At 45.5% G+C, this 26,832-nt stretch overlaps 1 protein-coding gene across 6 annotated transcripts in view; it reads left to right on the top strand.

Annotated features, from left to right (window-relative positions):
• The first annotated feature begins 214 nt into the window (after positions 1-214).
• The window catches only part of cbfa2t3 (CBFA2/RUNX1 partner transcriptional co-repressor 3), a 40,391-nt gene continuing 13,773 nt past the window's right edge, over positions 215-26,832 (top strand). For 5 of the 6 annotated variants that reach the window (XM_041955288.1, XM_041955209.1, XM_041955125.1 and 2 more), the window contains exons 1-4: positions 215-1,028; positions 23,186-23,341; positions 25,744-25,985; positions 26,336-26,425. In XM_041955288.1, coding sequence (XP_041811222.1) covers positions 824-1,028; positions 23,186-23,341; positions 25,744-25,985; positions 26,336-26,425 — 693 coding nt within the window. In that variant the 5' untranslated portion in view covers positions 215-823. Of the gene's footprint in view, positions 1,029-7,809; positions 8,910-23,185; positions 23,342-25,743; positions 25,986-26,335; positions 26,426-26,832 lie in introns of those variants that run through there. The other variant, XM_041955376.1, reaches the window with a different exon arrangement.

The following is a 26,832-nucleotide window of genomic DNA, read 5'->3' as shown; positions in this document are numbered from 1 at the left end:
CACGCACGCACGCACGCACGCACGCACGCACGCACGCACGCACGCACACACACACACACACTGTAGCATTCTAACACACACACACTTCTTTTTTGAGCTGCAGTGGCAGGCAGGGCAGGAGGAGGGTTCAGCTGAGAGCACAGCCCCTCAGCCAGAGCCACGAGACAAACTGACCTGCCCCTGACATACACACACACTGTCACACACACTCTGTCGGAGAGGAACCAAGAGAGATCGAGAGGACCAGATGAACGGAAAAGAAAAGAAAAGATGTGTCAAGTTCGTCTAAAGGAGATAGCTAAAGAAGACTTCTGGCTGAAGACTGTTCATCGTGGGTTTTAACATATCATCAGACATCTTTCTAACGCAAAGTTGTATCCTGACATGAAGCAAAGAAAGAATACCAGAGGCATCCAGGAATAACACAAGGATCAAAGCCTTTGATGAGGAGGTGAAAGGAAGAAAAGGGAGCAACTCTTGGCTTTTTTTTTCTTTTTCTCTGTTAGGAGCTTTTACTTCAGCTAAGTCTTTGCCCTTGCATGGCAGTTCAGTGGGTCATACGGTGATCCACTGGGGCCTCAAAGGCAAACTGGCTGAATATTATGAGGAAAAACATGCAAAGCCTCAAGGACACATGGAAGAGAAGGTGCAGCAGGAAAGCCCTCTAGCATTTTGGCGCTTGTAGAGATTTTCAACACTGATTGCCTTCTTTGCTACACTGCTTGGACCTAGAGACCCCAACAGTGTGTCACCTAACCTAGAAGCCCCTCACCTCACAGAGAAAGGCTAAGCTCTTAGCAGTTGTGATTTATAAGGTCCAATCATGTCTGCTGAGGTCTACTTGGAGCGCCAGAAGAAGGCCGACCCGAGAGCTGGGACTTCCTCTGCTCCAGTCTATGTTCCACGTGTCCCCACGGTCACACTGATCAGCCACAGAGAGCTGAGGGATAAACACACTGCCCACAGGCTCCAGCCTGGAAGTCTTGATCCCAACCTGGCAACCAGCAGCCACTACAGATGTAGCGAAGGTAGGAGCTTGTCGTCTTACAGGACCTGTTTTATGAAATCTTTTGGCAGCGTGTTGCAGTGATGAGTGATGGAGGGTCCCGCAGCTGTCAGGTCTGCTCATTAAGTTGGAGTGATTGGCGGATAATCAGTTTGTGTTGACTTAGCGCCACATGCTATAAGGGCACTGTGAGGTTTCTTCATCTTGCTGGTAGACCTGTTATTTGATGATTGAAGCTGGGCTTTCAAGGTTAGCATCAAACATTACCATCTAAATTACTTTTATGTGTACAATAATCTAAGGTTTGTTTCCCAGCACATTTAGCATGAATCAGGATTACATTGGCCACCAAGTGCACTTTAACTCGCCAGCATCCTCTCAATGTCATGTGTTATGGCCTTCATATGAGCTGCCAAGCACAAACCATGAGTGTTAACAAGCCCAGCGGAGCCCTTTCGTCCTGTGGCACTGAAAAGGAAAGGGAAAGAGGGTTTTAGAGCACTGGGTGGGTGGGGAGGTCTTCCTCTGGGCTTCCCCATATAGCTGCAGGGAATAGAACTGGACTGCCGCTCAGCCTCGGTGGCTTCATAATACACGAGCGGGTCATGAGGGTCACAGAGAACAACAGAGGGGAAAACTTTAAGGGAGCATTTTGCAGACAGATGAGGGATACTTGAAAGACATCCAGGAAAAAAAAGGGAAGAGAAGGAAAAAAAAGAATGTAATTGATTCTTAAAGCGCTGAAAACACTGAAGTATTGCCTTTAGGTAAAAACGAAAACCTTCACTTAAATCAGCAAAGGGTTCGAGGAGAGAGAGATGCATTAAGAATCAGACATTAAAGGCCCAATTTTATAGACTCTAAATATGTAGAAACTGTAAGCCAGAGCAAGGACTAATACCCAACGGAGTGAATTACCTGCAGCGCCTGCCGTCTCTTGGCAGTAATGAGCTTTGTGAACGTCGCAGCGATAAGGCCTCTATAATTAGGCTTAGTCATAAGCATCCCCCCTGTAATTCTGTGATAAAAACCCAGTAGAACTCTGGTGTCGGTGCTCCAACCTATTCGATTTACACACACACACACACACACACACACACACACACACACACATACACTGAGGAAATCAAAATGTGAACTGTAAACACAGCTCTTTGTCTCAAGCAGTTTACCTGATGTAAATGCTTTTGTGTGTGTGTGTGCAGGGGGGGGAGTGAAGTCCAGCAATATGTTCACACTATATGGAGAAGCAGTAGTAATGTATGTGTTTGTGCGTGCATGTGCGTGTGTGTGTGTGTGTGTGCAAGGTGTTGTGAGCTGCAGCATAGGCTTCCTGTGAGGGAGCAGATGTCGCAGAGCTCAGGCACAGCTGCGACGGGCGATAACCACGGTGGCAAGAATATGTCGGCACGCTGGCTCTTCTCCCTGGGTCTTATCAGCCGCACACAGCATACAGACAGACACACACACACACACACGCGCACACACACACACACACGCACACTCTCATATAGACACTCCACAATAAGGAACTGCCACCCAGCACCAGCACACCCTCACAGCAGGCCCAGATAGAGGGAGGAAGGCAATGAGAGAGATGGAGAGAGGAAGAAAAGGAGCAAGGACTAAATCAAGGGACTTTGAGGGAGAAGGTGCACTGAATCCCTAACAAAGCCTCGGCTCATGTCTGCTGTATCATAGACTTCATAATTTTGTGCCAATGCTAATCCTCGATCGCTATGAATAGGCTATTCTTTACAGTTTTCTCTCACAAAAAGAGATAACTTTTGCAGAACTACATAAGCACATAACTTTGTCGCTTTTTCTTTCTTGATCTCGCTTTTTGATTTATCATAAAAAATAGTTGTCCAGGTCTCTGACGACCTGTTTACACAATTAATCATGTAAAATGGATTTTAAGATCAGAAGTATTTTGATGCCAGTGTCCTTTTCATCTTTGAAGTCTTTTTTTTTATGAAGTTCAAGCTCATTACAGCCTCTCAAATTTGAAACATCTGATGTATTCTGTGCATCTGGGGTTGGAATATCCACCAAACATAATGTTTTATGATTTCTGTGCAACATTTCAGCTTTTTTCCCTGCTCTACATATAAGTGGCTTGTCTTTGCAGTTTTTCTGCCATGTCACTATCAGCAGCTAAGCTGATGATCAATGTTAACCCAACCAGAGTGGCCAAACAGGAATTACACATTTTGTAATAAAACTTTACAACCTGAATGTAGATATGAAAATCCGACATCCTCTTTTTCACTGATCCATTGCTTAATGATTTCATCCCTGCATTTCTGGCACAGATACAAGGGAATAAGTGTGGGAAAAGATGGATGTTGATGATGATGCAAGAAGAGGAAGAAAAACTGAGTAAATAAGGAAGGAAAAATAAGGTGAGGGGCAATGTGTAGGAGGAGAGGCAAGGTGGTGATGAGAGGTGAGAGAGACAGGGAGAGAGAAGTTACCCTCTCTATTTCCTCCGCACCAGCTTTGTGGTTTCTATGAGGAACAGATGTTCGCAACTTGATTCAGTGCCTCATCCCCCTCTACTCACTATCTCCAGTGCCAGCACCACCAACTGTCTGCAAACACACACAAACACCACACACACAAGTGCACACACATATTGTCTCTTGGGAAAGACAGTCATATATATAGCAGCGACTTTCTCATGTAAATGCACGGGGGCGTATTCACCTGCAAACCGAGGACTTTTTACTGTCCGTTTCCCCCTGCGCTCAGGCTGCATATCCTGTTCTTGAGTCAACACTTGATATAATCAGGTGTCACTTCCTCCTTTGTCAGTTTGCACTTCTGTTGGTCAGCTGTGACCCTGCGCTCAGCGCTCTTTACTCCGCCTGGCAGCCCGGCCAAAGAGAAGGGGCAGATGCATATACTTACTGTACATGCATGCAAGCAGAAGTTCAAACATGAGTCATCCTAAAATCCTCCTGCAGATAAACATAACCGGTCTTATCATATTTCTTGCTTCCTGTCTCTTTCCAGATTAGTCTGAACATGACTGATTTTCGTATGATAAAATAATTTAGGTGAAATTTCACTGCAGTTTAACCTCAATTTCCTCAACTCTCAGGAAACAATGCTTTGCTTGGCTCAGAAAGTAAGGCTCGTAAGCTTCAGAAATATTTAAGACGTGAAATATGATTTAGCATTGCAATGGGCTATACTTTGGTATTCGCAAAAAAAACCTATTGGCTAAAAAATCTCAACAGAAAAATAGTCCTACATACTGGAATAGCTGCAGTAATGCATTGTGTAGTGCTCTTATTCAAGTTGTTCTGTGGCAGAAACAACCCTGGAAGTCAAGTACCTCAAAGGACATTATTTTTTCCAAAGACCATGAATTGAATTTTGAATTCCCATCATGTCTGGATGATTCAAACAACCGACACTTTGCTGCTCGATTGCAAACAAAATGTCAGGGGGTCTATGGGTGCAATTTGTAAAAGCAGCATTCCAGCGTACGTGCTTGAGTGGGTGGGTCAATGATCCGTTACACCACGCCGTATTACAGAAAGGCTCTCTGTCTCATCCTCTTTCATAACATTATGGAGCGGCTTGAGGACAAGCACACGTTAAAGATGTTAACACACAAAGTGAGAGAAAAACATCCTCTTCAGCACGCTATCGGAGGAGCAGCGTTTAAATTACAGAACCCACACTCAGGGAGGATGCATGTGACTCAAAGAGAAGCCCAACCATTTCTATCAGCATTTCAATCAGCATGACACATTGACACGTTTTTTTTTTTTTTAATGCTGTTTTGATCGACTGAGATGCGCTCTTTTCTTTTTCACGACCGCCCTGGAAACTACACTTTAATGACGACTAACAGAAGAGTGTGGTCTGTTGAAGGTGGAGCGGGGAGAGGATAGGAGAAGAGAGAAGAGCGCAGGAACACAATGGTCCAGCGTTCCTTTCAGTCGGCTCACAGCCTTATCTCATTTCAACACACTAGCCTGTGACTGCCACTATAGGAAAGGATTTACTATGTGTAAGTGGGGGAAATGCTGCAAACTTCTCCCTTTCTCTCCTGCTTTTACCCTGACAGACACACACACAGAAGTAATCATTTCCATAGCAGCACAATGACCAGACCTGGTTCTTGTATCTCAGTGAATGCTCAAGCATCCAGGAGTGTCCAGAGCAGGGTGGTGCTGGTGCTGGTGGTGTGTTTGTGAGGCGACAGAGAGATAGACAAGTGAAAGAAAGACAAAGCTGTTTTCGTCATTAATGCCATGAAAGCGACTTCCAGTGGCAGTGTTATGGCACTGAGAGTTCATCGAGGCGAGTTCCCGGCACGCGTGTGTGTGCGCTTCATTGTGCAGTTTATCAGGACGGCCACATGGAGTGTCAGAGCTAACCCAGTGACCGCTCAACAAAAGGCCAAATTAAGAGGAGTGAGAGGCTGTCGTACAGGGAGGCTGACAGGTTGACTGACGCCGTTCCCGAGGAGAATAGCATCCTGTCAATCTTGGAGCTGTCACCTTGACAGGAATCCTTTCTTTGGATGCAACCCCCATCGCCAACCTTTCTGTCACTCAAGGCCACACACACACACACAGGCACACACCTCTTGCCTTTTCAGTATTCTGCACAGGAAACAAATAAGCTACCTACAGCAACATACTAAGGAGCTACACACACAAGCACACACACACACACACTGTTGCATGTGTATGGAGCCACCTAGGGCCATAAGAGAAAAATATAGAGAGTGAGTTTCATAAACACTCCATCCATCTCTGTGACAACCGTACTTCCACCACGGTACACTACACACGCTGCCTCTGACAGACCCAGCATGTAATGGCCTGTGCATCTGTTTATGTGCGTAATGTCGGTGTGTTTCAGTGTGTGTGTGTTTGACCATGTTTACAGCAGCAGCTGTACAGTAAATCAGCATGCTGTGGTTTGAACAAAAAACACCGGCTCTGGACCAAAGGTTACCTGAAGTTATTCCTCCTAGTGGGTCGTGCAGGGATGCGTTCCAATCAAAAAGAACTCTGGCTTCCCCCTGCACACTCGTTCACATTATTTAATCAGTAGTGGAGCCTTTTTAAAAAGTCCTCCCGGCTCCATGTGAAGGCGGCGTTTGTGTTTGGGGCTGGCGAGGCTGGTGAGACTGGAGTTAGGGCAGAGCAGCTGTCTGTGTGTACTTTACAAGCTGGTTCTGTTTGTTCTGCAGACACAGGAGGGGTCAGGAGGGTGTCAGCTTTGTCTTCTGTCCACCTCCATGGCTATGTGTGTGTATGTGTGTGTGTGTGTGTGTGTGTGTGTGTGTGTGCGTGTGTGTGTCCGCCAGAGGGAGAGAGAGTGCAGGTGGGTGGGGCAAACAGACCAGTGTGGACAGGTGGAGGATTCTCACTATAGAGGAACCAGATGTATCTGCCTCCCTCTCTGTATATACGTCTTTCTGCCCGTCTAATATATTTGCTAATTTTTTAATGGTGGCACATTTAATAAACTTTACTGTAAATGCACCAGTCAGCAAAAAGTCTATTTTTCATCTGCAGCAGTCCATTACTAAATTATTGGTCGCTAGAAAAATAATCTGCAACATTTTTTCTCATTTTTGCTGCTTTTCTCTGTTCTCTATCAGATTTTGGGCTATTTTTTAGTCAAACTAAGCAATTTGAACATGTCCCCTTGTTTTAGAAAACTTCTGCTGGCCATTTTTTTTATTATTATTTTCTAATACAATCAAAATAAAAAAGACAGACTGACCAATATATAAGGTAATTGTTATTTGGAGCCTAATTTGTAGTCCCTGGACAAATGTTACATAGTAGATATGTAAGATATACATTGTCAGGGACTAATTAAAACAAGCAACACAGAAACATATAATAGCCTGCACGCAGAGCAAGAACAAGGGAACATTAATGATAGTGATCATACAGCTACACTATCTTCCATCCATCCATCCATCCATCCATCTGCCTTTCAGCCAACACTGGCACAGCCACAGTGATGCTGATCAATGTGCATTGTCCCAGAAAAATAAATAAATAAATGAGTCCACCCAGCTGACTATTTCCTGTAGGACAACACCAAGAAAACGTACATTTTACAAGCTTTGCAGGATTTACTGGTGCATGTTCACGTGTGTCCATTCAGCTCTCAGAAAGCTGTTTTGTATTTTTTTTATTATTATTATTTTAAGTGCTAAATAAGGCTACTGAAGTCTGCAGTCTGATGGACTCAATTCTGCTTTCCCTGTCGTCCTGAAATGAGGAAACAGCGGCCCCCACGGGCAGACAGCGGGACAGTAAGACAGTTGGGTTTCACTCAACTCCCAGTCTTAGTCTCATTTGACCGTTTTGGTATGTGAAATAACTACACAGGATAAAAATACGCTTTAAGCTACACTTTGCAAGCCATGCATGCGCATAGAGTATACTATTTACACATTTTCCAGTGCGTTTCATTGTAAGAATAATCACGTTTAGCCAAGTGTATATACATCACAGTGCTGATTAAGTTTTTTTTTTCTGTAATACAGTGCAGTCTGCTCAGCCTCCAGTGGCATAACAGTCTTCATGATTTTATACCAGTATGAGATTTTGCTCTCTTCACTTTGGATCTGGTTCAATTTAGAGAGGATTCCTGTACAATAGCTGCCAGCTCCTGCTTCTGATGGTGCCCGAGAGAGAGAGAGAGAGAGAGAGAGAGAGAGAGAGGTTAGGAGCTCCAGATGGTGTTTAAACGCAGACAGAAGGCTACAGCGAGGACAGAGAGAGAGAGAGGAGGAGGAGGAGAGAGCCGCGGTTACTGCGCACAGTGGGCCCGTTCGCTCTACTCATCAGTGAAGACAAAACACCAGGTCTGAGAAGCAGACACTGTCCATTGACGGGAGAGGAGAGCTTGAAATGCGCTCAGCTGACCGCGATTTTCCTCGGCAGAAGTGAATCTTGTATCAGCAGCATCTGAGGGCAGGTCGGCGGAGGATCGGCGCGTCGGAGGAGGAGACGGACCGTGCAGAGCAGCGTGGCAGCGGAGTGGCAGACCGTCCGCAGGCTGCACAGAAACTGTTTTTAAAAGGCACAAAAGGAGCCGAATCGATCCCACCGGATGTATGAGGACTTGTTCCTGACACCGCGGACCGTGGCCGACCTGTGAACTAGAGAAGAGCGCTTTAAAGTTGCCACAGACGGAATAATAGACGCACCCTGCAGACAAGAGGATCCGCATCTTGGTCGTTTGCGTTTTTCTATGGGAGACGCGAGGATTTGTGGACTTCCCCTCTTAGAAACCGGTGAATAGTTTTGTCTGTTTTGCGCAGAACGAAGCGGGACTGCGAGTAGAAGGGACCGCTTTGTGCGGCTGAAACTGTATTTTTGTTCTTTTATTTCTTCTATCCGGGATAGTCAAAATGAGCAGCAGAGCGGATTTACATGACTGGGACAAGTTGTGATTTTTTTTCCGTCACCCTAAACACAAGAAGCTGTTTGCTTTTTAAAAAAGAAAAAAACAACAACAACTGCAAAACCAAAGACATCAGTGTGCTTAAGGACCAAGAGCCCTGGCTTTGATTTTATTTCTTCCTTTTTCGATATAACTGAGAAGAGAAATACCTCATAATTTATTAAACCTGGAAAGTCAAGACCCCTTTTTGAACTCCCAAAGGAAAGTTAAACGTTTTCTTTCGTGATAGGCGTCTGCCTCTCTTTCCTCTCAATATTTCTAAACCAGAACAAAAAAAGGGGGGATAACACCTGAATAGTTTCCCGCACTGTCTAGCAAAGGCTTCGCCCCTTTTTTTTATCCAAATAATGAGGATTGAGACGCTACACGGCCTGTTTTAGAAACTATTAGGTGTGGATTATCACCGCTACAATTACCTCAGCTTGACCTCGACCTTCACAAAGTAAGTGCGACCCGCAAACTCGACTGTATTGAAGCAAATCAAAGGATAACGTTTCATTGGTTTTATTGGGTTGAATTGTCTTTAACAGCACTCAGGGCTGGCAGGAGCGCAGGCCTTGTTTCGGTTTTAGTCCATTTTCACAACATTTGTTCTAATGGGAGAAGTGTTTCATATTTAAAGGCTTTGATTGTTAAAGTGTCTCTCGTTTAAAGTCTCCTTCTGACCAGCATGATGTTTGCAGCTCTGTTAAAGCGGCGTGTTAATGTGGTTACTGTTTCCAGATCATTTTAAGTGTTTTTTGAGGGGGCTATAATTTATTTTATTTTAAATATTATTCCACTTTAATTTCATCCTGTGACAAATTAAATTGTCTTAAGGTGAGTTAAGATATTAAATGCATGGAAATGCGTTCTCTGCAAGTGAAGGAGCACATTTCTTATTATTTAACTGTTGCTTATAATAGATGTAGAGATGGGGACATTCAGACCATGCTGGAAACTGTAGCATGTTTTCTGACACTGCTAGGCTGCTATTGGAGAAGACAGAAAAGTGAGTCTATAATAATCTTAATACTAGCATTTTTCTTATTATTATAACAATATGTGCATGTATCTCCTCTCATTTGCCTTTTGGTCACTTAGCAGAGAAGGAAATGTGAGAGCGTTGAGGTGGAGGTGGGAGAAGGAGGGAGAGAGAGGCTTGGGGGGGGGTCATGAGTTGTTTGCCCCATCAGGCTGTGCTGCACATCAAAGTGATGCTGAGACAGAGTGATGACACAAAATCTTTGGTCTCTATGAACTTTGTGTCCACCTGGACTGGATGAAGGTGATGGGTGTGAAGGGATGCATTTAGACATTTACCCCGAACTGAACTCCATGGTGCCTTGGACTCACCCTCCACCTTTTGTTGATGATACTACAGCGCATCGCCAGAAAAAAGAGATCACAAGACTGATCCTCTCTGGTGGCTGCAGGGTGTTTGAATTACTGTAGTGATCATCAACTTGTGGAGACATTAAAGAAGGAGGCAGAGGAGGGGCGTGTTCAGCAGAATAATATCCAACTGTAGGGAATAAACACAAGCTGAAAAGTGAGTACAAAAGTTGAAATCATGGTGGATGATTTGTAGCAACCCTTGTGAGTGTGGGGACACTCCCTGAGAGAAACAAGTCCAGCCAAAAGGTTTCTACCCCCACTTGAACAGCCTCAGCAGCGCACTCTCCTGCCTGTGAGTGCAACAGTAAAACACTCAGGCCATTTTCTCTGCAGGACACGGCCCGGTATAATTGGCCCTGGTAAATATCATCTGAATAATTGAACAGTTGATAATAGTCTCGAACAATGGATGGGTGGTTGCAGAGGTGAAACCGCAGTGCAGACACCCTGCCTCACCGCACATTATACCTCCATCACCACCAAGCGAGCGTCCCTGCCTCTCTCCTTCCAGCGCCGGCCGCCCCATCGCTCAGCTGGGCTCGGCCAGCCGCCTGCTCAGGCAGATGTCCCCACTTCATCATTAAGTAGCTCTCTTAAAAGGCAGGCCATTCATTATGACCCCAGCCTGCCGAGTGTTTATTCAGTTCCCATCTACCACAGGTGCATAGATGGGATGTCTTCTGTTTTATACACAGAGGGAAAACATACCACAGGACTTAAAAAAGAAAGCAAAAGTGCCTGTTTTCCTCTGAAGAAACAGCATCAGACGAAGCCATGAGCCAGCCCCTTTGCTTCATGATTGGCTTTTGTCGTCTTGTTTTAAATATTCTGTGACTCTTCGCTGTTAGTCCACACACAGCACGACTGATGTTTTACCATCAAGGTATCAAAGACAATATTTTCTGTACTCTTGCGTGCACTGAGCGACATATCAGGCGTTTGATGGCAAAAATGCAGAAGATGGTGAAAGTCAGTCCTGTTTTCCATCACCTCAGTCAAACAGTGTCTGTGTCATCCAGTGCAGGTAAAGAGAACTTGATGCTGCAGGATGTGGCCACTGTGTTTACGTGTTTACTGTATGAGTGTGTGGGCTTGTTGAGTGTGCTTTCTGTGCGTGTGGTAATTATTGTAATCTAAATGCGGGCAGTGCAGGTGAAACTGGCTGTCTCCTAATTAATGAGTGGAGCAGATGGCCTCGGGTGGGCGGGAGCTGCGAGCGCACAGCGAGCCGGTCAGGTGGTCAGCACAACACAGACACCTGGGCCATCACAAACAAGGCGAGCCAAGCGGTCGACACAAGCCAAAGACATCAGGCCTGGGTGCGTTCGTGGCTGTGTACGTGTGGCCGTCCTGAAACTCGACAAACAGATTTATGTAGCGTTTCTTCTGATATCACGTGAAAAGGAGCAGCATCTACCCGCGACTCCTCGTCATATGTTAGTGGTGAACTACTGAACCAAAGAGGTTTAAGAGGTAAAACTAAACAGGAAAAAGAAAAAGATAAATATTAGAGAAAAAATAGACACTTCAGTGAAGCAGATTTTCTTCTTTTTATGACCCTTCTAATTCACTGGCAAACACTTAGGGGCCTCAAATTAGAAGCAGTTGCTGTATAGCATATCTTTTACATCAGGGTGTTTATAGTAACACAACAACAACACTGTGTGTGTGTGTGTGTGGCCTATTTATTTTTATGTTTGTGTGTGAGCGACTTCCTCATGGTTCTGCCGTCCTAAATACAGACTCTGTGTATATATCATATTTAGGAGTGAACCCAATTTCCTCCTCTAATAACACTCTATTCTTATATGAACAGTGCACCGAATGACTCAGAACAAGGTGATTTGTGTGTAGCGATCATTTTTCTTCTCGCCTTTTTACACGTGCAAATATGTTTCAGGGATCAATTCTAAGAGTTGTGTTTGCTTCTTCGCTCCAAGTTGTCTCGAAGAATAGGGGACTATGTTTCTCAGATTAACTGATTGCAGGCAGTCGCACGGCCTTGACTCCCGGGTGAGAACATCAGCCTCCGATAGATAAAGATAGTTTCAGAATGAGAGAGGAAAGTAGGCCCTCTGTTTAGTTTGTGTCGCGGAGAACAAATAGCTCCAGAGGGATGAAAAACTGCGGGAACTGAGGAAGCCATAATTGTTGGTAATGTGAGTGTTCTTGCCATTGCCGCCCTGCGAGTGTGTGTTCATGATAGAAGCAAGAAACAGCAGACCACTAAATTGGGATGGTTTTTAACGAGGAGAAAGTGAAGGGTTGTAGTTGTAGGGTTTTTTTTGACTTTGTAGGTCTTTGGTGTTTCTGTTTTCAGGATGACAAAGTAACATCTGTCTTTTGCAGCAGAAACATAGGGCACTGACTGTACAGTTTAAGGGAGTTTAATGAGATCAGTGTGTAAATCTATCCATTTTTGTGTTAATATGGGGGCAAGTGAGTGACTTCAGGAGTGATGAAGTGACGTTCCCGGCGCTGCATCTCTATGGTATCCCTGCTGTTTACCCTAATACAGAGTGGGAAAGACCAGTGTGGTTCTGGCCGCCTCCTGCCCTGTGTGTGTGTGTGTGTGCACATTGGTCTGCTCTGCCCTGGTCTGTTCCACATGTGTTTGACATTACTGTGACAAGGCTGCCCAGCCTCTCAGGGGAGATGGAGAATGTCAGAGACTAGAGCGGAGAAGCGAACAGCTTCCCAACATCTTGATGGAATGAGAAACACACTCGCTGGATGGCTGGCCTGCTGACGCCATAGCGTGGGAGCAGAGCAGAGGGTGGAGGCCAAGTAAAACCCCAAATGTGTGTGTGTGAAATATCACTCTTTCTCTCTTTCGCTCCCCAACATGTGCACACATCCTCTCCCACTCTCAATACTAACATATAGTTACACAAAAACGCGCACATACTCCCCATTTCTTCACTGCTAGTTAGTCATAACACTGTTTTGCGTGCACTTGAATTATCAGGTTTCTTTTCTCTTGATTTCCATGCATGCAGAGCAGGTGAAACGCTCCTTATCTGTGACATTTATGGCTGAGCATTTCTGGAAATTATTTGTTGAATTGACTCCTCATTTTACTAAAATTACCTCAGCATATGCAGCTACTGACAAATTGCATCCTCAATTATGCATTTCAAAAGGGAGGCGTGTTTCCATTTCACAGAAATGCTCAACCATGAATGCAGTTGTAAACAAATGTCACAACATTGATGATTTCCTGTGTACCATACCTATAGCTGAATTGCTGGCAGCTTCACCGAAAAAAAAAAACCTTCCTCCTCCTCCCTTCCTTGTCTAGTGCCTATTTCACCTCCTGCTCTCCCTCCTCACCTTTTACTTCCTCACTTGCCCGCTGACCTCTGACCTTCTGCTGACCTTCTTCTCTTCCTTGTCCCATTCTCCTGGCAGCACCTTCTCACCTCCCACCACAGCTACTTTGTGGTAGGAAGTGTGTTCAGATCAGAGTCAGACACAGGAAACAGCTGGACTAATCTGCAGTAGCGCTGAGCTCTGTTTTAATCAAGCCAAATGGACAGGCCAACAGAGAAAATGGGAAGTTCATATCGCCACCGCTACCTGATATAATGAATCCCTCCCTTTCCTTCTGCCCCACGCCTCGGCCTTTATCACAGGCAGGGAGTAAACAAGCACAAAGGAACACTGACTGAAGTTATTAAGGTCTCCACTCCAAAGCGGTCCTCTCTGGACGTCTGAGGAAGTGCTGCAACGGAGGAGCATGCATGCAGAGATTGGGAAGGAAGGCACGTCTCTCGCATTCGCTCCCTCTCCATGTACAGTATTTGTGAAATTAAAAAAGCCGTTATCTCCTGGAAACAGATCCTGTGCCACACAGATGGTTCCGTCTCTCTTCAAATGGGAGGCTGAGCCATTGAGTGCCGTTGTGTTACCAGTTAGTTGTACAGACCTTAATCTCGGCTCCAGCCTTCCTTCCTCTGCCTCTCTGTCGCTCTCTCTCTACACACAGAGAGACGTACAGACACACGCACACACACATGCAAACAAACCCAGATAAAATTCAAATAAAGTATAGAAGTATTTGCACTATAGGAAATGGACATTTTAGCTTCTCAGAGAGTGGAAGGCTAGAGATCTTATTGATGTGTCAAAGAGCAGCAGCCACTTTGACGAGTGAGTTATCGGCTGGCATTTAAAGTCACCAGGAGCCCCAGCAGGGTGTAGGGGGTGTGTTTGATGGTTTCCACTCCGTCTTTCAAGTACTACCTCAGAGAGAGATCACCCCATTAGCGATGTGCTCTGACCTCTGAGAGTTATCATTTATGGAGAGGTTTCTACGTGGTTCTGTAGGCTTCCACATAAACGGGTGTTGTGATTATTCTTCAGACTGTGGACTGTGAGCCTTTCACAGGATAGCTCTCTGAAAACTGGAGCATCAACCACATGCTCGTTACGGACCTCCTGATCACGTGAGAGTACGTTTCTAAATGCAGCGCTGTTGTTACCAGCAGATATTTTAAGAGGATGGACACAGGATGCTGATGAAGTCAGAAAAAACATCGTTTTGAGCTTTGATCATTCAGTCCCTGACATTACAAGATCTAATCACACAAGCAAATATATATCATGATAGTCAAACAAAATGCACCAGATGAACAGGGATCAGTTAAACTGCCATCAAAAACACAATGTTCAGCTCAGAAACTTAGTACTTTAGCCCTAAGTTTCCTGTCTGAAATATAGAACTATCACTGACATTTTAATTGGTAGAAATATTAATGCAGTAAACTGAGGAATGAATAAAAATGTTTATACACTGACTTGTTCTAATAACTTCCTCAAACTTCTTATGATTCACAGAAGCACAGTTCCTTTATACTCTCGGCACTGTTTGCTGTCCACTTCCTTTGACCACGACCTGACAGCGGGTCATCTTAATTAGCCAATTAGCTCACATAATAAGCATGCTATTGGCGCTGCAGTCGCCCTCCTTCTTTCCGCCGCTCGCTCTGTTTTTGTGACGGCGTCCTGTAGTCGGCTCGCGTCCCAGAGGAGTAGCTGGTATTTATTTCAGCAGCTTCCAGCGTGAGCTGGCTGTAGGCTAAATGGAGAAACTGTCAAAGCTTCTCTCTAACCTGTCACATGAACGCCCTCCCCCTCTGCCACATTCTGCTTCCCAGTGGTTTGTGTGTGCGTGTGTCAATTTGTGTGTACGTGTGAAACGTATGGGGTCCTGCAGGATAATACTGAACACCCTACCCATGCCTGGCTAATGTCAGGAGCTATTGTTACTGTGCCTGCGGGCCAAATGAAGAGGCATGAGAGCGCTGGCTGGCTGGGGAGCAGTTCAGGCTACAGACAGTTTTGTCAGCGGTGACAGCTCCATAGTGACAGAGCAGACATTTAACACAGAATGAAATGAAATACATGACATCAAGCGGGAGAATGACTAATCTGCTGTTTGTTTTCCTATCTCAGCTGTAAGTGACAGCTCAGTGTCAGGTTTCTAACGGTGCACAAAGCATAAGAGGGAGAGACGTGGAGAAAAATAGGCAGCCACAATTCACACATTCCGTTTAAAACGCACTCACATGTAAAGAGCCGGGGTTTAGGAGGAGGAAGGACAGAGATGCTGCAGTTGCCGTGGTGTGTGTGTGTGTGTGTGTGTGTGTGTGTTGCCAGGGTCAAATCTAAGTCTTTTGTGCTCCATAAATCAGCAGGCAGCAGCGGTGACGTAAGAACAAACAGAGCTGCTCTCTGCTGCAGCTGGCTGGAAAGAGGGAGAAAGAGGAGAGCGGAATACAGAGAGGGAAAGAGAGAGCAGGACAGCAGCTGTCAGGCCTCCATCGCACACCTGTCACACAGGAAGTGAGCGCCGGCCACTGTTTCCTGGATACACCTCCTCAAACACTGCTCCTGGAAGAAATGGAGGGAGGACATCTGCTGCGACGGGGAGACAGACAGGCGGCCAGACTGATACACTGAAAAGATCAATAGATACAGACATTTGCTATGGATGGAGATTGAACGCCAAATAACATGAGGCGAAAAGAAACACAGAAGTTTTCATGCCTGCGTTGCCTTTCTTGTGTCAGCTGCCTCGCGGTCCTGCTTGCATGTGTGTGCGTCCAGTTAAGAGGATGTTTGTGTTATCGCAGAGCTCTTTGACAGACAGGTCACTCTGTGGAGACTCCAGCCTAACTCTCCCACAAATGCAGTAAGCCCACATGCCCTAAACTTAACAGTGGGACATTCCCACGCTTGCTCCTCTCACCCACCCCTCCAACCACAACCCCTCCCCTCCCCCACCTCCTTTCCTCCTATGACCACTATGAACTAATCCAGATGTAGTGTAGCCACTCACAGATGTACGCATAAATCTCTGGACATGGCCCCGCTCCTCTCTCCCCTCAGCTTCTTCTCCTCCTCCGTGTCTCTGCTTTCCCCAGCCTCTCTCATCGCTCCGTTCACAGTCTCGGCCTGACTGATCAGAACAGGAAGTGATATCACTTGGTGCTGCAGCGCTGCTGATGAGGCACTTGGAGCTATTGTCTCCTGTTTGGCTTCTCCTCCCAGCCTCCAGAGCTGCTCTGTTGTGGCTGCTGTTGGGAGAAAACCTCCTCTTTGTTTGTCAGGCTTGTCAGACTTGGTCCTCAGGAGGCCTCCCTTGCCCTATTCCCAGGCTGCCCTTCATGCTGCCTGTATGCAATTAACAGAGTAATTAAAAGCCTGATGAGCTAATTGGTGCTGGGTGAGGCTGCAGGTGTTTGGTCGGGGAGCTTATTTATGTAAGTGCACTCATTGTGAACATCCTCTGACAGAGGGACAAATATTTAAATATGTATTTACGACGTATTGATCATTATTGGTTATTGAGTAAAGCAGTCAATGCCAGACACTTACGACAATCAAAAGTAGCAATTTCTTGTGATTTCCCAATGAAATTTATTTACGTACTAGAGATATTGTTTGGTTTTGATACTAAAGTTCTGCTACCAGATACTTTAGCGAAGCCTGTTGTGTTCAGGTCAGGGAGAGGAACTCTAAAACCAAACAGTTTGATTGTTCACAAATGGAATTGATTAAATTAATCTTTCTCATGCTTGCTGTGCCAATCATGCATCCATGCATGCCAAGAAAACACGCAATCTTCAGTGAGAAGAAGGACATAGACAGCTGATGCATTGCATTACATGCTGAGCTAATAGATGGATAGATGGCTGAATAGATTAAATAAAACAAAACCATACTTTCAAGTGCTCCAAGTTTGGCAATATCAGCTGGGTTTAGTCAGGTCAGGTTTTGAAAACACAGGCAAAGTTTTAGTCTTGTGGAGCCCTTTTTATACAACAGTGTGCTGGATATTAAAATGAATTGTGTCACGTCTGATGGAGCCCACTAACTGAGCTCATCTGAGAGCAGAATGACGAAAGAAAGTCTGATCTGATGTTGAAATGTGGCAGCCTGAGGCAGAGCTCTCAGCTGGCAAAATTAGGCGCACGGCTGACAGGACGAGGAAAAGAAGATGTCGAGGAGAGGGAACAAAGGAGAGTTATCATGCAGAGCAGGAGCTTCATGTAAATCCTCCTCTCTGCTCAGCTCTGTCTGCCTCTCTGTCTCTCTGACCCATTCCCAGATGTATATGCACAGTCGCCTCTCCTCATATAGCCGTGTGTGTGTGTGTCTCCTTGTCTCCTACTTCCTCCCCCACATCTCCCTCCCCTCACGCTTTCTCTCTCTCACTGTGGCAGCTGTGCTGGTGATGGCTGTGTGCCCATGGTGCAAGCTGGCTGTGGGGTCCCAGGTGGCCCACATGACAGTTATTGATGTTCAGGTGTTCAACTCCTCTCACACAGAGACCCTGGAGCCACACACAAACACAAACACACACATGCAGATACAGATACACACAGGAGCACAACGCACATGCATGCACTCCAATGTAGTTCACATGCATACACAGAATACATGCAAATAGTCATGTACTTGCACAATTATGAGTATAAACTCTATATCCCTCTGTTGCTGCTGAGGAAGTTCAATGCAGAAACAAGCACAACAGAGAATTTGTGCATACAGCTGCCGGGCTGCCTGGCGAGCAGCAAGAATTACAGTTTTCAATGTGAAAACAACAAGGTAGTTATTGTGAAAATGTATGCTGTGTAGTTTGTATATGACTCTCATGGTCAAGTATTTGTGACCATTTTCTGTGTATATACATGTGGTGGGATAGCCAGTGTTGGTACCGGTGCCCAGTGCAATCCTAACACACTCCAGATGTGTCTGGCCAGCCAGGGAGTTGTTCTTGGCACAGCTGCATCGGCCGAATGTCACAAATACTTTCCTTTATTTAGGAATGGCTCTGGGTTAGTGGCTGGAGAGTAGAAAGGAAGCGAGGATGGATGGATCCGGGGGGAGGAGGGAGGGAGCGAAAAGGGGAGAGGTAGATGAAAAGAGTAAAATAAATGATTAGCAATAGAGAGGGACAGGGGGAAAGGAGGAGGAGAATGAGGGGAGACTAAGAGAAGAGATGTAGAAGGACAGAAGATAGAGAAGGAGGAGGGAACGGTGAGGGAGCGAAGCAGAAACAGCTCCAGTCTAGCATCTGGATTTTATTAGCAGCCGTTGGGAAAATCTGAAAAGGAAGTTTTTTCTCTGCGAGCACGTCGGCAGCAGTGATATGCTGCACATAACCACTTCACTGCCGACGAGAGGAGCCAGGCCCTCCCAGAGGAGAACAGATGGTCGCTAGAACTTCAATACAATTACATCAATAACAGCTTTCACAGATATAAGCACTGTATGACAGGATCCCTGCAGCTCAGAGAGACAGAAGTACAACTCCTCTACCCTTAACACCTCTGGCTCTGGATAAATTGCCTTCAATCCATCCTCACTCCCTGCCTGTCTTCAAGTTATCCTTGTGTTTCTTGCCAGTTTACCCATTTTAAAGAAAGTGTTTGAAGCTTTTGACTTGGAAAAAGTGGTGACTTGTCATTGATTTGCTCTTGGTAAAATGATCAAAGACAGGAGGGCTTTTGTTAGTGCTTATTAAGGAGAACCCCTCCACCCCCCACCCCCAGTTTGTTTTTTTTTGTACAGCGTGTTTACTCAGCCGGCACTGCATGTGTACTATCACAGGGATTCTCAAGTAACATAGGGGAAAATATGTGTTTGTGTCCGCAGCGTGAGCATATGCATCCAGCAAACGTGTGAGCATGTGTGCATACATCTGTGTATCTATTTGCGTGTGTGTGTGTGTGTGTGTGTGTGCGTGCGTTGTACACTGTACAGGCCTGTCTCCCACCCTGTCATTAGTGAGGGCTTTAAAGCCTCTGAACTCTAAATCAGCTCAAGATGAAGTGGAGTCTGGGATCTGTCTGCAGAAGCAGCCCAAGTGCTGACACACAAAGATACACACACGCACACACCCACACCCCATCTTACCTGTGACATAGTTCAGACTTCCCACTGATAACAAGGCACACAGAAAGCACTTTTTGTGGATTGCTCTAGGTCACAGGGAGATGACATATTAGCCTTGTGCTACTGATGTCAACAGTTGTTGTCTTTTTAATGGCATTTGAGCAGGTACTGTGAGAGTGGAGGGAGATATAGGTGCTGCACCCCTAAGTCTTAGGTCCAGGGCACAGGGCTACAATCCCTATGTTTTGATATAAAGGCCTGGTGGGAGGCTGGGGGCCTGGGGCTCAGGCTCTGTTTGTGTGGACTCCTCAGCGGCCTGATAGGGAACAGATGTGGGAAGGCAGGCGGCCGGGCAGCCAGCCAGAGCAGCTGGGAGAAATTAAAAACAACAGCATTCCTGGAGACTGGGGGAATTACAGTGGGAGGGAGGGAGAGGGAGGGAGGGATGTAAGGAGCAAGAGACAGAGGGAGAGTTTTAAGGCTATGTGGTCACTGCTGAGAGACTCTGTGGAGCACGAGAGATTGAATATACAGGGGGGATTTAAAGGGGACTGTTGTGCAGTGGTTAGCTAAAGCTAATAAGTTGCAGCTGTATTTCCAGTGGAAGCACGAACACACACATGCTCATATGCATGCATTCAGTTAACATACAGCCAATGTGAAATGAGACCAAAATGCATCTGAATGGCATTCTAATGGCATGTCATTACATGATAGTATTTATTTGTGTATGAGTATGTGTTTCTTTTTAAGGGCTATAGTGAAGGCATATGTCATTAAATCTAAAATGAAACCCCAAAATGGCTTTAGAAAGTTTGAAGAAGCACTGTGCACTGCGTGTGTGTGTGTGTGTGTGTGTGTGTGAGAGAGAGAGAGAGAGAGAGAGAGAGAGAGTGCAGTACAGTGCATGATCTGTGGTTTTGTACGCCTCACAGTGAATTGTTTTTCATCTTGTTTCATCATGGCACAAGGGAAGAGTAAAAGGCAGAGAACATTTTTAGAACTCAGACTGCAAACTGTTTCTTTGGTGAGCAATCTTTAAGCCCCAATTACGTCAAATGTGCAGACGTACAGCTGTTCAGAGAGTCAGAGAAACAGAGACAGACACAGCAGCGACAGAGAGGTAGGTAATGATTGTATCGTAGTGTTTTATTTTCAGCATGATGTTCAATAGTGAGTGTTTGGGACAAACAGCAACGTATATCCTGAGCAGATCTATTCTCAGCTGTATTGATCACAAAGTGGCTCCTCTCAGGGAGCCAGATAAAAACCTGTGCAGCTATGCAGCCAGGAGCGTGAGCACAGTCCAGCCCTGGGCCTTAACCACACCTCTGTTTTACCTGGCTTCCCTTCTGCCTCTTCCTCTTTCTGCTTTTCCCCGTTTGAGCGTTTTGTCCTTCAGCACAAAACACAATGGGAGCACAAATGGCCACAGATGGGGTGGCAGACCTTGCAGACTTCCTAATGTATTAAAAGTGAAATTCAGAACCTGGTGTGTATGTGTGTGCCCTGTGCCTGTAGCTGGTCAGATTAAACAGCTGTCTATAATCCCACAGTGGGAGCAGACACAGACAGGACGCTCCACTTATCCTCCTCCTCTCCTCTCCTCTCCTCTCCTCTCCTCTCCTCTCCTCTCCTCTCCTCTCCTCTCCTCTCGAGGAAGTGACAAAAATAGCTGTGTTGTAAACACAGAAAAGCATTTTGATTTCCCTTCTCCCACCTGATCTTTTGATCACGTGTGTCCAGCTGTTGTTCATTTGAACGTAGCTTCAGACGATTAGTATACAATTGGGGACAAATGTATCATACTGCATATATACTGCATACAGTGGCACACTAAATTTGATCAAAGAAGTTGTTTACTGAAACATATGGCCGCCTCCCTGCAGGAAGCAGCCGACCGATTCGGCAGCACAGAGCGCTTGTTTGTGTGTTTAGGGTTCTTCAGGAGAGAATGGCTGCATCTATTTATACCAGCCATCCCCGTCTGCCTCCATCCACAACCTTGTGTGTTTGTGTTTAGAGCGTCTCGCATGGGGCAAACAGCGGAGTGCCCCTCGTGTTCTTGAGGATCACTGTGTCAATGGCCCTCGTGCAGCACACTCCAGAGCGGCACTCTTTAAATACAGACACCAGCTGTTGAACTCATCTACATGAGCTCTCAGAAATGGGCTAACGCCACGGACCGAGGCCAACTGAGGCAGGAGTTCTGTGGAGGAAAACACTGGATTCATAGTCGGCTGGAATGAAAAGCACATTATTTGAAAGCAATTTGATATGTTAGTTTCTTGACTAAAATACATTTACAGCTGTAAAGGAGGTGTCCCAACAGTGCCAAGGTGCATTCGCTGTGATCTTTGGCTATATTTGTTATTTTAACAAGGGTTAATCACTTACTAATAACCCCTTTCCATGTGTCATTTGCAGAAACCCAGTGCCATGGCAGGGCCACTCTGGCAGCACCTCTCCTCTGTATACAGTACATGAGGAGTTGTAATAACACTTTTGATTGGCTTATGTTTGGGTTCCGTGTTTGAGAGAACAGATAGGCTTAATTTCTGCCTCCATCTCTCTTTTAATCCATTAAGAGTCGGCTAGAAGCGAGGAAAAGAAAAACAGAGAGGAGAGAGTTACTGGGAATCAATGAATGCCACATTAAGTCTACAATGCAGTTTACGTCTGCTTTGCTAGAGCATAGAAGAGGGCCTGCTCTCTTTACGCTTTCATTATGAATGCATATGTTTACTGCACTTAATAGCGGTGTGTAGTACTAGTGCAGAAAGACGCACATTTCTGTACAAACATATAAACATTGCATATTGATTTCATTGTTTTTCGTTGCACAGTGCACGTTTATTGTGCTCTGTGCCAGTTGTACACATGTACACATACTCTAAAGCTATATCCTCACAGGCTGCAAAAATCATCACACCTCTCAGCTCAGGTTTACATTGCAGAAAGATCTGGTTCCAGCAGCTGCACCGACAGACAAACACACAGACAGAAAGACTCTCAGCTCACTGAATAATACCTGCTTGTTTATACAGTATATATATATATATATATATATATATATATATATATATAGTCTGATTTGGTGCATAAAGTTTTGGGCATGGCAGTGTTTTTTTTATTTTCTAAAAGACACATTGTATGTATGACAAATACAGCACCTAAGGCAACAGTCCTGACACACGGTCATGGCTGTGGAACATCCACCCAGTGTCATGTTTTCTTCTCATGTCCCTTGCTGTACCATCCATCCCCTTCACACCACAGAGCCTGGCCTTGCCTTGTTTGGTCCTGGCAGGGTCTCTGGCAGAGGACAGCGAGGCTCCTGGTAGCAGGACGAAGCTCCTCTGAAAGCCAGTCCATGGTGATGGACAGCAGCAGATCCAGCTGCACTTGTCACTGGCTGTCAAGGCGGCTGTCTGAACTCAGGGACGAGAGGGGACAGGCGGGGAGGAGTGAGGAGTGTGTGCATGTGAATCTCTGTGTGTGTGTGTGTGTGTGTGTGTGTCAGGGGGTTGGAGGTTACAGTGGAGGGGCACTGATTGGGATGTCAGAGCTACATGGAGTGTGTGTGTGCGTGAAGGAGAAAGAGGGAGGAGAAAGGACGGGAGGGGGGCTCTCAGTCAGCAGCAGCTGAGCGAGTGAGCAGGTGTTACTGTATGTCTCCCAGGCCCACGAATCTCCAAGAGAGACACAATACAAGTTTGGATTCATTTCCACTCCCTGCATTGATTTGTTTTGGTTCTTTTTATGCGGCTGTAGGTTTAAGGAAACAATCGATGTCTCCCAGGTGAAAATACCAGTGCTCTCCTCCTCAACCAGCTGTCTCCACTTTGAAAGTATGAATTTTTATTTTTCATGCTGGAGCTCCATCTTGATGTCTGTGTCTGTTTTTCTTTTTCTTTTCCTCCTGTCATATTGCAGGTAGCAGAGTGCAGAAGGTTGGAACAATGCCAGATTCACCTGCGGATGTGAAAACCCAGCCCAGGTCCACCCCACCCACCATGCCTCCTCCACCCCCGGCTGTCAGCCAAGCAACCAATCGCAATGCTTCATTCACCCCAACTACCAGTAAATCAAGTAAGCTCCATCTATTTTTGACACTTAAAGTAAACTCTATAGAGTGAAGGTACATCGGCTATAGTTCAAAACCTTTACCATGAACATGAGCCACAGTTGTTTCGCTTGCATGCTTTGAGACATATGGGTTTTTTTCACTTGAAGATGATCATTTTGTGCTGAAGAGTCGTGTCAGCAGGATGTTAAGCAGACAGGTGTAAGAAAAACAGTGAGCTGGTAGGCGTGCTGGACCAGCGACCCATCGCTGGAACAGCCCTAATTCTGTCCATTTCCATGAAGCATTGGAGAAGTTGGGCATAGTTATGTGAACTGATGCCCACAGACGCAAGCATTATTTGTGGGTCAAATGCCATTTTGGCATCCGGGTTAAAACTGTACTAAATTGGGGCAACCGGTGGCCTTGAGGTTAAGATGCTTCATATACCATGATCCCGGTGTCCTCAGTTTGACTCCGGTCAGGGACCTTTGTTGCGTGTCATTCCCTGTTGCTCTCTCTCTCTGTTTGTTTCCTGTCCACTGTCAAATAAAAGCAAAAATGCTCGAAAGATTCTTAAAACTGCGATTCCAAAGTGAAAGTGTAGATTACAGAAAGCTCATACTGTCACAACAGTATTTCAGTGCGTTGTTAAGACCTGCTAAACATGAAAATAAAACTATTCATCCATCCATTCTGCAGTAAATTTGACAAATTGATACACTTCTGTAGTACCTCAGAAGCCATCTGCAGTGGACTACGCAGTCATTTGTCCCTCGTAGGCCAAATGTTGTGAACCCTTTATATGCTTGTGTAAAGGGAGAGAAATTCCAAATATGTGTTTCTTCCCTGTTCTGGTTAACAAGTGTTGAAGTCACTTGTGTGTCAGGTGTGTGTATCTGCAAGCGTCTATGGGTGTGTGTGTGTGTGTGTGTGTGTGTGTGTGTGTGTGTGTGTGTGTGTATTTTGAACAGAATGCCCTTGCAAGCGGGACAAGTGTCTTTGAGCGCATGTGTGAGTGCGGCTGTGGCATTGTGTATGCATGTGTGCCTGTGTTGTTTACCAGCTGGTTGGGGTGGGATGCGGTGTGTAGACTACTTTCTTCCCTATATAGCAATGACAGGCCATGTTGTTTCACCTGTTGTGGCTGGCGGTCTGCAGTGTAGCTCTCTCCTCGCACCTCTCCCTCTCTCTAAAACCAGAACACAAGTGTTGCCTGTTGGGATCACATGGGTCAGTCCATATGTGTTCAGGCCCTCGGCCGAGCAACAAGCATGCCTGAGATGAACCACAGAAACTAGGCTATTGAACAAATAAACTGTTTATAGAGCCTCGTTTTCAATTATGAGTACAAAGTATTAGTATTAGTATATTATTTTATAGGGACCGTGCACTATATTAACATAGATGTGAGCAGTTGATGCATTGTGTAATGTATTGCAAGTGTTTGCATATGCTGTTATAATGAAATACACTCATTTAATTACAGGTGCAGACATTTCATAAAAAAAACATTATATGTTTAACCTGAGAGGAAACTATGTGGCATTTTGTTATTATTTGTTATTTAAACACAGATATAATGCACAAAAATGTAAAAAAAAAAATAAAAAATGACACCCTCGCAAGATACAAGAAAAAGAAAAACAGATGAGCTTTTCATAAAGGAATTTTATTTTGACACTGACATCATATCTGAGACTGACGACGTACTCTGCATTCATTTTGTGTAATCTGAAAATATTAAAAACTGGGGAAAGGTCAAACGTGTGTGTGTGTGTGTGTGTGAGTGAGCTACTGTGTATTTGCAAGTTTGTTTATACCTTCATTATGAAGAATATGCCAGTGATCATATATGTGTCTGAATGCTGTGTCTATTCTGAACCTTAAAGCTGCAAATCTACTTTCAGCTGGTGGACATGTGTAGGGCCAGATTTAGCTACACACCTGCTATTGGAATAAAAGTAACACAGGCCTCGGGACTATTTTTGGCACCTCTTTAACAAGTTCCTCTTATAGTTGTGTCCTAGTGAGCGAGGGGGAGAGGGTGAGGAGCCGGGTGGAATAGACTGATACAGGGGGAGATAGAGGGGGAGGTGGGTCAAATGGTACCACTTGTGAGACAGCTGAAGTTACTGCAGACACACACACACACAAACACACACTCGCAGCTCTTGGTCAACCTGACTGAAAATTGTGCCACGGGAGTCGCTTGGTGCATCATATACTGTCAAAGTTGAGTCAAATTTGAGTGCAATGTTTGCGTTACTCGTGTTTAATCTTAACCACACACTCCTCAGTCGCCAGGATTTAAGTGCTTCTGCCCTCATCACACCCCCTGATCTGTCAGATGCCCCCCTCCCCCAGGGTCCTCAAAAACTACTGACCCAATTCACGTTGTCTCTTCCTTCTGTCTGTTTATCTGCAGTGCTGAATGGGAGCAGCCACTCTCCTACATCGCTGAACGGTGCTCCGTCCACTCCTAACGGCTTCAGTAATGGGCCAGCCATGTCCTCAACGGCCTCGCTTTCCAACCAGCAGCTCCCGCCGGCTTGCGGTGCCCGGCAGCTCTGCAAGCTGAAGCGCTTCCTGACCACGCTGCAGCAGTTTGGCAACGACATATCGCCTGAGATTGGAGAGAGAGTGCGCAGCCTTGTGCTGGGGCTGGTGGTAAGTTCTCATTATGTTCATGTGGACTTATGTTGATGACTCTTTCCAATAACACTACTGTACATCCATTCATTCATTCAATGATTTCTCTTTCCTCTAACTTTGTGTCTTCATATTATCTGATAATAGCATCCAGTTAATTATTGTGTTGCAGGGAATTTTACATACAGTCCCAAAAGCTAATATTTTTTTTATCTTGTGCACAAAAGATAATAACTTCTGGGCACAACATATTATCTTGTTTGCATAAGATATGGATCTTGCGCGGGCAAGATAAAAAATAAATCTTTGGGGACTTTTGTTAGAGACTCTTGTGTCCACACTTTGTCTAACTCCCCTCTCTCGGGCAGAACTCCACTCTCACCATCGAAGAGTTTCACTCCAAACTTCACGAGGCCACCAACTTCCCTCTGAGGCCGTTCGTCATTCCCTTCCTGAAGGTATGTACTGGTGCACAGATTTTATGAGAGCTAAATCAAGCCTGATGTCTTCAGTTGACAAGTTCAAAGCTCTCTGCTGCTGTCCATATGGCCAGTATTGAGGACTTTGTGTTAGTGTTAGTCTGCCTCCAAACAGGGAGGGAAACCTTGTCAGGATTGGAAACCTGTAGGCGTATTTTTACTTGTAAACCATGTAGGAAATGGTGGGGCGTGCTTGTGAATGTCCGTTAAAAGTGGTGTGTGTGAGTGTGTCAGACCTCCTGGTGTGCGATGATCCTCCACATCTGGGACATTGCAGCAATGGCTGTGTTATATCAACCAGACAGGTCTGAGAGAGCTATTTGACAGCACTGACACACACACGCGCACACACTATATACACATCAGCACGCCCCGGAGAGAGAGAG

Source organism: Chelmon rostratus, chromosome 1, assembly GCF_017976325.1.
Source record: "Chelmon rostratus isolate fCheRos1 chromosome 1, fCheRos1.pri, whole genome shotgun sequence".
Classification (NCBI taxonomy): domain Eukaryota; kingdom Metazoa; phylum Chordata; class Actinopteri; order Chaetodontiformes; family Chaetodontidae; genus Chelmon; species Chelmon rostratus.
Note: the sequence above shows the minus strand (reverse complement) of the source record. Positions and strands in the feature narration are given on the sequence as shown.